Genomic DNA, 12,102 nt, shown 5'->3' with positions numbered 1-12,102 from the left:
AACTGAGGTTTTAGTTTATTTCTTTTACAAAAATGACTACCAAGTCTTCTGATTTTATGTCTACATCCATTTTGATTGGCTACTCTCAAAGTAAGAAAGAATTTTGAACTAGAAATTTACCTACAAATTAAATCTTGATCTAACTCTTCTTTATCTTTTCTTTTTCTTTTTCTTTATTTTTTTTTTGAGATGGAGTCCCCAGGTTGGAGTGCAGTGGTGTGATCTCTGCCCTCTGCAACCTTTGCCTCCTGGGTTCAAGTGATTCTCCTGCCTCATCCTCCTGAGCAGCTAGGATTACAGGGACCCACCAACATATGCAGCTGATTTTTTTTTGTATTGTTAGTAGAGATGGAGTTTCACCATGTTGGCCAGGCTGGTCTTGATCTACTGACCTCAAGTGATCTGTCCTCCTTGGCTTCCCAAAGTGCTGGGATTACAGGCATGAGTCACCATGCCCAGCCCTAACTCTTCTTTTTCTAACTCTATTTTAGCAGAATGCTCATGTGGCTTTTCAACAATATATTCAATAAGTAAATCACTAAAGAAATCAACATTTGAACTACACAAACTAATTTTTGTAATGGAATTTTATCGGGGGAACTCGCTCCCAATATTTCAACGTAGGTTCTTTCTATTTTCCATAAATGTCGGCCAGCTGAGAAATAAAGATAAAGACTACAAAGAAAGGAATGTTACAGCTGGGCCACCGGGGGTGACATCACATATTGGTAGGCCCATGATGCCCGCCTGAGCCTGAAACCAGCAAGTTTTTTATTAAGGGTTTAGGGGGTGTAAGAACAGGGAGTAGATCACATGCTTCAAGGGCAAAAAGGAGAACTACTGATAAGGGTCTATGTTCAGCGGTGCATGTATTGTCTTGATAAACATCTTAAACTACAGAAAACAGGATTTGAGAGCAGAGAAGCAGTCTGACCATAAATTTACCAGGGTGGAGTTTTTCCCCATCCTAGTAAGCCTGAAGGTACTGCAGGAGACCAGGGCATATCTCAATCCTTATCTCAACTGCATCAGACAGACACTCCCAGAGCAACCATTTATAGACCTCCCCCCAAGAATGTATTCCTTTCCCAGGGTATTAATATTCATATTCCTTGCTAGAAAAAGAATTTAAAGATATCTCTCCTACTTGCACGTCTGTTTATAGCTCTCTGTAAGCAGAAAAATATGGTTCTTTTTGCCCAACCCCACAGGCAGTCAGACCTTATGGTTGTCTTCTCTTGTTCCCTAAAAATCGCTGTCATTCTGTTCTTTTTCAAGGTGCACTGATTTCATATTGTTCAAACACATATTTTACAATCAATTTGTACACTTAACACAATTATCACAGTGGTCCTGAGGTGATGTACATCCTCAGCTTACGAAGATAACAGGATTAAGAGATTAAAGTAAAGACAGGTGTAAGAAATTATAAAAGTATTATTTGGGAACTGATAAATGTCCATATTAAAATGAAATCTTCACAATTTATGTTCATCTGCCATGGCTCCAGCCAGTCCCTCCATTCAGGGTCCCTGAATTCCCGCAACAGAATTTGAACCTTCACTAGTATTATTTTAAGGCAATAATCTGTACCCTTCATATAATATTAAGCTTATTCATGGGTTCCAAATTATTATAGTACAGAAATCAGCACAGACTAAATCTGTCCTGTCACTTGTCTTTAATCAACCTAAGAATAATTTTTATATTTTTAAATTATTGAAAAAATCAAAATAAAAATACTATGTTATGACATGTAACATTAAATGAGATTCAAATTTCAGTGTTTATAAAGAAAGTTTTATTGAATCACATCCACATCTATTTGCTTATGTGTTGTATATGGTTGGTTTTATGCTACAATAGCATAATGGAGTAGATTTGACAGAGAATCTACAAACCTAAAATGTCTACTTTCTAGCCTTTCACACAAAATGTTTTCCAGTTCGTTTTAGTAAAACACATAATCAACAACCTAAGAAATAATTTCAATTTTATGAATCTTGAAAGCTTTCTTCTGCTTTAGCATTAGTCATTAGCTAGAAGACTAATGTTACTTTTAGAAATTTCAGCTACTACAGGTTTTATCAGGTAATAATATATTTTTTTTTCAATTCAGTGTTTGATACTTTTAGCACATTTACCCTACTAGTTCAGTTGAAAATAAAGACAATGTTTCTTATACATGTCTAACACAAAAGTATTTCTGGATGGTTTTTCCTAGGACTTAAATTTCTCAATAACATTAACCATTCCTTACTAAATTTTGTCAACTTCAAGGACTAATTCTGAACTTGACGTTCTTTCCTCTAATTGAGTCAGAGAAAACGGGAAATTTCCTTCACCATTAAAAACTCTCTTAAATCAGAGTATCTTACATTTATATATTATTCAATTGATAAGTATGTGAATCAGAGTACTTTAAATTTTTACAGTGAAATCTTATGTTGAAAGACAACTTATAAACACATAATATCTAAGTTTGGGAAACATCATTGGTTTGGATGACATCTGTAAGAATGCTTTCAACAACACTGTCAACTAATGCAAACTGATGTAGAGTGAGCTCTTTTGAAAACAATTCAGAAATGAATTTCCAGCTATTTCTCACCAACCATCATTTTTTTAGAAGGTCTGCATCTACAAGTTAGGCAATTTTGTATGATCTTTGGGATTAATCTATTTTTAAGAGATTATTATAAGTAGACTAAACCTCCAGTTAAATAATTTTATTATTTATATGTAAACATTTAACTAGATAATCACTTTTTTCTTTCCTGTCATTACTGCACCAGTCAACTTCATTAAAGGAAGTTTGGTGTTTTAAAACAAAACTTTTTCAGAAATTTCTGCTTTATTACTGGCAATTGTCAAGAAAATTTTAGATAAAATAGAATACACATTCTCTAAAAATTCATGAGTCACCATTTTGGGGTGACAATATTTGACATTCTTTCCTGGCTGCTTGGTCCATCTGTCGAATCTATAAAACCTCCTTGGATTCCAGAGGCAAACATGCTGACGTTGAAACTATATCACAAAGTTGCAAGTTCAGCTAATTTTGAAAAATTTATCACTGCACTAGCTAGCCACCTTATTAAATTTTTCCCATTACTTTTTGTTTTTACAAATGGATCTTGATCTCTATATTTGAGTATAATATTCCTGAAAATTATTTAATAACTTTATTGACCAATGATTTCTTGATTGATATTTTATCCATAAGAAGTACCTTACTCGTAAGGATTTTTTTTTTTTTTTAATCACAGGGGCCATTTTATGCATATATGGAATTTATACAGTTATCGCTTACTTTCAAATGATGCTTTATCTACAGTTGGATCATTTTGCCTGGGAGACATAAACTAAACTAACTTTACTTACAGGTGGGAAAAATTTATCTGGTATAAATCCTTTTATTTGAGTATCTAAATATGCCTTTAACAATAAACTTGTCCCTTACATAGTTTCATGTTCAGCTTGGTTTTCATCTCAATTTAATAACTATCCCAGTAACAACATCCTATAAAATTTAACAGGAGAAATCAATGTGCATTTCCTGGTGGGTACTGTGAGTTGTCTAGTTTAATAATTATATGTTTAGTCATTTAACTCTCATGGCACACAGGTAATACTAATTATTAACATTTCTTACATCAAAATGCTTATCTAAAGCATTTGTTAAACCCTTCTTTTACCTGGTCCCTTTTATACTTCCTTTTGCTTTTATTTTCAGTAGTATAGGAATCATCTTATAAGACACTATACTATGCTTTAAAAACCATTTTATTTTCTAAGAGAAGTAAGCATACTTATATCAGGTAGAAAAGCTTCAGTGTTCATCCTCGTGAGCTGGTGAGGAAGATGTGGAATTACTGGTGTTACATAGAGAAAACACCTTTGACAAAGCTGAAGACATTTTTGTCAGCATTTTAGATCCTTGTTTGGAGACATCAGACTTGGGAGTTTCTGTGGACAAAGTAAACAAGAAGAATGATATCTTTATTTTTGGATGCTGAGGTCAAATACCTTGCCTAAGGTCATATGAGTAAAAGGTGGCCCAGCTGGTAATAGAGTCCAGATTTCTGACTCTCATGACATCATTATGCCTACTGTACTATAAGGCTTCTTTAGTCAAGTATGCAAAAGTCCATTTTTCTTTTCTCAGCAGAACACTCTGAAAATGTCTAATGAGTTAAATGCGAAAGTAACTTTCAACTCTACGCAATGTGGACACCTATTTCAGAATGCTCAAGAGAAAGTAGAAGCACATTAAAAATACTATAAATTCTCACCTACTTTAAGTAAATTTTCCATTGACTGACCCCAAGTGATTATTTATGTCATGGAAAAAGGATTGTGTAGGTAATGAAAGAGTTCCTATTTGGATTTTTTTGCACCATTTATTCAGCATGAGGTTTTAAAGAATATAATCATCTCAGTTTAACAAAATTATTATTTTATACATAAAGAAATAATTTTATATGTAAATAAATAATCATTTATGTGCTTTTCTGATACTTCATAAGTTGTGATAGGGCTACTAAAATCCTGTATTTTCTTGATTGTAGTACATGACACTCAAAAGTTATAAATTTTAATATAAAACTTTAATTCCCAGCTTCTTTTGAAAAAATGGAAGAACTGGGAACAATCTAGCATGCCAATGATTGTAGCTGAGTAGCAGCTGCCTCCTTCAAAGGCAGCATGCCATCTCCCATGAGTCAGACACCCCTTCTCAACCTGCTGCTGTTGTTTATGGTACCTACCTTGCTCTTATAACCATTTGAGTGTGTAGACAGTGATGATGTCGCATGAGATTGGGATTTGAAACGTAGCTCTGCTGCTTGTTAGCTGTGGGATAACCTTGGATAATGTATTGTCATTTTTCTCTTTAATGATTCTCACTTTTTTTCTTTAAATAAAATGGGAATAGCTAGGGCCTGATATATTTTAGTTATATTATCTATTGTCCCTTTGGTGTAAAGATAGAGAACTACATAATTAACTGAAAATTGGTATTTATACAAACAGTAAGAATATTATTTCAATCCCATTTTGATAATATGCAAGGGGAGAGTCACTCATTTCCAGGACAGTAATAAAAAATTCTAAACTCAAAATGATGCAGTTGAGAGTTTATTACACCAGTTGTTAAAATAGTACATTTTGTACCTGAAATGACTTCCTTTGAGGGATTTGTGCTGCCAAGAACATCCTTGGATCTTTCAAAGATGGTGATAAACTGCCAAGGTAAATTGAAATACAAACTGAGTCTTTCACTGGACACTAAACACTAAATATACCCATAAATCCTCAAATCCACTAGATATACCTATAAATACCATTACAGTATCTTACATAAAATATATCTGTGCTCTGTAATCTCAAAGAATTGTTCAATAAGGCTGAGGCTCATAATTTTTGGAAAGTAAGATGCCTAAGATTGACACTGGTTATGAATGCACTCTTTGGCTAGCACTAAATGAGGGTCAATGGTTCAGCCATATTAACTCATGAAAAATCTCAGCTCTATCTGCCCCCTCTATCCTTTGACTGAATTGGAAAAAGTTAAAAATTCTTTTCTGAAAAAAGATGTAATAGTAAGGGGAGAAAAAAGGATGTTCACTTTGTAACCCCAAATTTTCTTTTATTGAAATCTTAGCCACTGCAGAGTCTGGAGCAATAAAGTGACTCTGTGGACCTGGTTGTGCTGGGATTGTGTCTCCAGTACTAGCTTTACTCTGTAGACCTTTATCAATTTTGAATGCAAGAGCAGCAATTGTCCCAGAGAGGCATAAAGTAGCCTGGGACGGGTGGTGGGGCTTCAGCTACTCTGAAACTATTCTTAAATGGTAGATTTGAAGGGTACCAGAATTCTGTAGCTATTCTAAAATGTCATCTGTTAAAAATCAATAAAACAAGGCTTAAATACATGTAACATAAGAGGAATGCGCAGCGTCTATATCAGGTAAAAAGCAACAGATACTATTACAAGAGTTTTACCATAGTTCCTCCAAGAAGACTTAAGGGTGCTCACATATTAAGCTATTGGAAACAAGATAACTGAGGAATAAAATGGGGCAGAGACAATGTAAAGTGCTGATTCTCAGATGTGTATCCATAAGTTTAACCAACTAAAGATAAAAAAAAAATGAAAAGTAATGGACAGCTGTATGTATACTGAATATGTATAGACTTATTGTTCTTGTCATTATTCCCTAAATAATACAGCATAAGAACTATTTACATAATATTTACATTGTGTCAGGTATGATAAGTAATCTAGAAATAATTTAGAATATATGGGAGGATGTGTGTAGGTTATATGCAAATATACCATTTTATATAAGGACCTTGAGTACCCCTGAATTTTGATATCTTTTGGGATTCCTGGAATCAATCCCCTACAGCTATGAGGGGATGACAGTACTTAAGTTACGCTGAAAACGTGTATCTGTTTGTTAGATACAAGAGTGCTTACCCTTACTTAATGGAGCATTGTTAAAATCATGACTTTAAAGTTTTTAATCTAAAAATTTCAAAACCTTGGCTATGTCGGAGTTGGCATCTTTTGACCTTTTCCTTGAAAGCTGTAGATATTGTCTTTGTTCTTTGTATGTTGAATCATCTTGGAATGTATCTTGCACATTATATGTAAGTAGTCAGATTTTTGGTTCTTTCAAAATCCTGTAGAGGATGTGTGTGTGTGTGCGTGTTTTTTTATTTTGGTAGGTAATTGACTCATTATGTTCAGATCACACATCCTACCCTGCCTCTCATGGCTGTGGTTTCAATTTAATTTCTGTTTTCAAAATTTTTGTAGCTTTGAGTATCCTTATGTATGCACTACTGTTAAGAATGCAGTTCAAGTTCTCGAAGACTTTTGTCTTTGTAACTTCAGGTAATTTCCAAATATGTACAATTCAGAGGGGGCATTATAAACAGATTTTTGAGGTTCCCCTTTCTGTGATTTTCCTCAATGCCTGAATCTCATTAGCCCCCTTTTCTAGTTCTATGGCTAAAATGCTGTGGCTTTAGCCTCTGTGTGTGTGCTGTTTCTAGTTTATATCTGCATCTACCACTAAGAGTAAAGTGACAAGAGAAAGCAGAGAAAAGCACAAAAGGCTCAATCATACTCCTTAGTCTACTGAGGACCCTTTCCCTATTGGTCAGAGAAGAATTTTCTTTCAGAGTTTTAAGTGGTACCTCAGCGGCCTCTGCTGCTACTGCCATGCAGCTTCACGAGGGAACCTTGCCTTGAGGCAGGGCCAAGGAGGGAGAAAAATTGGGGATTCTCCCCAGATTCTCTATGTCACGGGAATCTCCTAACCCGTAAGAAAACAATGGTTTCTCTAGGAGCTATATTCTATCCAGTTGATCTATGCAATTCCAGGATTTGAGTTTCCCTGAGTCTTAGAGGATATGCAAATAAAATAACAAAACCCAGGAAACTCACAATGGCATTGGCCATTCTTTGAGTTTTGATTCCCCTGCCTAACTCTTGTTATTTATTTTTCAGAATCCTCAGTAGTTACCTACAGTGTTTAGTTGTAATCACTGAGAGAGGTAAGATGGAGCCTGCCTACTCCACCTTACCCAGAACTGGATTAGATAACAACTTTACCCATAATTTTACCATGGAAAAGGTAGCAAAGAGGGAAGGAACAAAAGCAGAAGGAGTCCAGATTAGCCAGAAATTCCACTTGACACACTGAGTGTCAACAGGTTCTGAGATTAGAGCTTCAGCATTTCCCTTCTGTTGCCATATAATTTTACTGTAAATTATACTGTAAATTTACATATATGCAAATTATATGTAAAGTATGGCCAAAATGGAGCCTGAGGTAGTTAAATAAATACTTATATTCACAAATGAGGATTAGCTTCAGTGGGTGACAAATCCAGTATCTTTGAACATTTAAAAAATATAAAGTGTAAGTTATAAGATTTTAAAAGTTGGTTCTGAAAATTGTACTATATTGCGATATGAGAAGTAACTCCATAATTGATAGCTTATGTTGTATGTGGGGGTGGAAGGACCCACTTGAAGGGTGATTAAACTGAACCAAGAAAGAAACAATCTGATTAAAAAACACAGACGAAGATGTGTAGCTTCATTTCTCATTGGAAACTTTATAAGAAAGATTTATAAAGAGGAAATTTTCTTGGCTCACACTGGGGAGTAGGTGGGCTTTGTGGAAAGTTGCCGGTAAAGAAGTAATGTTTAGGAATACAGAAAAATAGAATTAGCACTCACTTCCTGCAAGCCATGCCCCTCCCATGTTTGAAGCTTCTGTTTTCTCCCCACCTCCCCAAGTTTCTCACTTGAGTCTACTCATCCTAGGTAGGGCCAAGTAATTCACTCCCTCTAGTGTTTTGCTAGAGACTGTAGTAACAGAGCTAATAAACAGAATTGTACTTAGATGCTAGGGAGAACCAGTATATTACTTTGTGCACCTAAACAAGAAATGATGACTTAACCCAAAGGATTTTGTCAACATATTTTAGTACACCAGGGACAGGCCTCAACTAGGAAGAGGGAGAGGGTGTAAGAAATTGTGAATAGGAGAATGCTTTCTGATATCCTTCAAATCATACCACACAGTCCCTGACTGAACTATGAAAACTGAGTTGTTCTTAACTAGATCCTAATATATACCAATTAAGGCTAATTAAAAATACTTACCTTAACACTGTTTGCATGCTCTGGCTTTTGTTCCTGAGAACTTTCTGTAGAGATTAAAAAAAAGTAAAATAGTCTCTTTCTGAGGCATATATATTTGTTGACACAAATCTGATCATATTACTTATTTTTCACCAAAGAATCATATAATTAAGCAGGTCGAAGAAGTTGTTATTTTAAATGTATAAGCAATTGGGAACAACACTGAAGTAAGTGAGAGCCCTAGAATGTTGGGACATGTCTTAGCCCTTCAGTTAGAAATTTAGAAATTATGAAAGATGAAATGTAACATAGTGGGAGAGGCAAGCTCTGTAACTTAGTAGCTATATATCTATGAGCAACTATTCAATCCCTATAAGCCTGTTTGTTTACCTGTAAAATGAGGGATTACTCTATAGATGATTCTTAAAAGCCCTCCCAGCTCTACCACTTTCTTTACATGCCTACTTAAAAGCAGCTTATTAGAATAAAGAGGAGAGTACGGGTATTATTAAATAGTAACTTCTGGGAGAATCAGGAGAGCTTCGAGGTAATGCTCAGAGGAAATTTGGTGGAGTCTATAGAACCAAAAGTTGTCTGAGTTCCAGGGGAGGTCAATATATTAGTGAAATAAATTCAGGCAAGGAGGTAGAAATGACACTGTGAGAGAAGCTTCTCAAGAACCCACTGCAAGGGAAGCAGCTAACCTGCTAAGAAGGCAGAAACCCTGTATTTAAATCTTAGCTTCATTGCTTAAAGCTGTGTGAACACTGAACATCTAACTTCTCTGACTCTGTTTTCTCATACATAGTACGTGAATGAGACTGTCTTCCTTGGCTATAGATATCATATAAGAAAAAATTACGTGTTTTATATAGCTACACTCATCAAGAGCCAACACAAGCAATAACTATCTAAAGTACCCTTTGGGCCAATATGGGTTCTAAAAAAAAGTAACAGTAAAATCTCAATCAGCTCAAATATGAGAAGTGATTAAAATATCTGACAAAATTGGTTAGATTTCATTGTTGGTTGATAATCTTCCTAAAAAGCACCTAAATATATATTGCACATAATTGAACAGATTTTATTTTAAATGAATGAGAACATTTGGGTTTACTACAAGGGCAATGATTCCAAACACAAGTTTTTAAGTTTCTAAGGCATATGGGCTTCCAACTCCCCAGAAAAACTAGGAAGTTGTTTTGATGAAGAGGCATAAAAAATTTCCTGATATTTATGGGGCCCCAATTTTTGGATTTAAGTTATTTGAGATTTTATTGTATATATGAATTAGGAATGAATATATCTGGCCTTGATCTGTCCACTTAATTTCAGACTTAAATATCCAATTGCTTATGTGACATCTCAACTTGAATGTCTAAAGGATACCTCAATCTTAACGTAACCAAAAAAAGAATTCTTGTACTCCTCCTTCACCTTTGGTTGATCCAATAGTCTCTCCTATCTCATTAAATCCCTATATCTACTATAAACAAAGTAGTGTTTTAGGCTCTTGGTGATACAGCTGTTAACAGACATAAATCTCCACCTTTATGAAGCTTACATTCTAGAGAGACAGTCAAAAAAAAACAATTAAAATACACACTATAACAGAAAGTGCTATCCAGTAAAGCAAAGAACTGGGATAGGTAGTGCCCTGATCAGAATTAAGTTGCAGTTTCAGAGTGTGGCCAGAGAAGACCTGAGAAAGTGACATTTGGGCCAAGATCTGAAAGTAAGGAATGAGCAATGCAGGTATAGGGGAAAGAGTACAGGAGGATCAGCAAATCCAAGGGCCATTAATGTATAAAGTGTTTGAGGAACAGCAAGGAGGTTAGTGTGATTGGAATGAATTGAGCCAGAAAGAAAAAGAGGAGTACCTTAGAGGGGGAATAGGATGTTAGGGTGATGCCCAGATGATGTAGGGGTTTGTAAGCCATTGTGATGACTTGAGATTTGGTTCTAAATGAGATGGGAAGTACAGTCATGCATTGCTTAACACGGTTACATTCTGAGAAATGCCTCATTAGGTGATTGCATCATTGTGTGAACATCATAGGATGTACTTACACAAACCTAGATGGTATAGCCTACTATACACCTAAGCTATATGGTGTGGTATATCTTCTAGGCTAAACCTGTACAGAATGTTATGACACTGTATACTGGAGGCAACTGTAACACAATGGTAAGTATTTGTGTATCTAAACATAGACAAAGTACAGTAGAAATACAGTATTATAATCATATGGGACCACTTTTTTATACTGGTCCATCATTGGCCAAAACATCATTATGTGACACATGACTTTACTTATTAATGTCTGGAATTATCTTGTTTAAGTCTTTACTCTTGGGATGGGACTTCCTACTCCGAGTTAAAGTGTAAATTCCATGAGAGCAAAACCTTTGTCAGTCTTGTTCAGACATGGAATCTCAGGATACAAAGAAAACACTCAGCAAATCTTTGGATGAATGAGTAAGTAAATGATTCAATTGAACATCTGTGATATTACTAAAGGATATAAGAACTAAGCAAGATCACCAAAATGAAGTTGGAAAAGGCATATTAAAACACTGAATTTAGAGGCAGGAGACGTGGGATGCAGATGGAACTTTTGTTTATATATAGATTCACCGGATACATGTGCAGGATTATTACTTGGATATATTGCATAATGGTGAGGTTGGGCTTTTAGCGACCTATCACCTGAATAGTGAATATTATACCCAATAGGTAATTTTTCAGCACTCACCCCCCTCCTCCCTTCTGGTGTCCCACATCTGTTACATTGGTCTGTTTTAGACTCTGTTTTTGACTCAGAGGAATGTTGGATGGGTCACTTCCTTACCCTCAGCTTGAGTTTCCTCATCTATGAAACGAGTATGGTTGTATGAAAGTTTCTGTTGGAATCTACCAAAGTATAATTCCACAATTCAGATATTATAGGAGTGGTTTTTGTGAAATCTATGATATGGTCACTGAATTCTGGCATACTTAATGCTATTTTATGGATTATCTTAATAAAAATGATTTTCACTTTCAAATTGGGAGAATATGTTGAATTGGTTGCATGTTTGAAATAGTAATGATAAACTTGTGGTTTGACTTTCAATGTGACTTTATAGCAAACATGACACTCTACCTCTTATATATGCTATTATTGTTAGAACCATATTGATCCTCCCTCTAAGGTCTTGACAATTAGAAAACCTAAAAGTCATTACAAATTTTCTAAGGAGCCAGTACTATTAAGGATTGAATAAAAAAAATAGAAAAATGAAAAAAAAGTGAGGTACATCCTAGCCAGATTTTAATATGAGGGAATAAATTTAGCTTTAAAAAGAGGCATAATCCTTCAAAGAAATAATTAAATTCTAGTAGCATGGATTCTGGCTCAGATATAAATTGCTGTTACAACACTCTCTATTTT

At 35.0% G+C, this 12,102-nt stretch overlaps 1 protein-coding gene across 1 annotated transcript in view; it reads right to left on the bottom strand.

Moving 5' to 3' along the window:
• Nucleotides 1–3,832: 3,832 nt before the first annotated feature.
• The window catches only part of FSIP2 (fibrous sheath interacting protein 2), a 92,793-nt gene continuing 84,523 nt past the window's right edge, over nt 3,833–12,102 (bottom strand). The window contains exons 21-23 of the mRNA XM_038001871.2: nt 8,690–8,733; nt 5,176–5,245; nt 3,833–3,969 (exon numbers count right to left, since the gene is read on the bottom strand). Of these exons, the coding sequence (XP_037857799.2) occupies nt 3,833–3,969; nt 5,176–5,245; nt 8,690–8,733 (251 nt within the window). The remainder of the gene's footprint in view (nt 3,970–5,175; nt 5,246–8,689; nt 8,734–12,102) is intronic.

Source organism: Chlorocebus sabaeus, chromosome 10, assembly GCF_047675955.1.
Source record: "Chlorocebus sabaeus isolate Y175 chromosome 10, mChlSab1.0.hap1, whole genome shotgun sequence".
In the NCBI taxonomy this organism is placed as follows: Eukaryota; Metazoa; Chordata; class Mammalia; order Primates; family Cercopithecidae; genus Chlorocebus; species Chlorocebus sabaeus.
The sequence above is the reverse complement of the archived record's forward strand: the minus strand, read 5'-3'. Positions and strand labels throughout refer to the sequence as shown.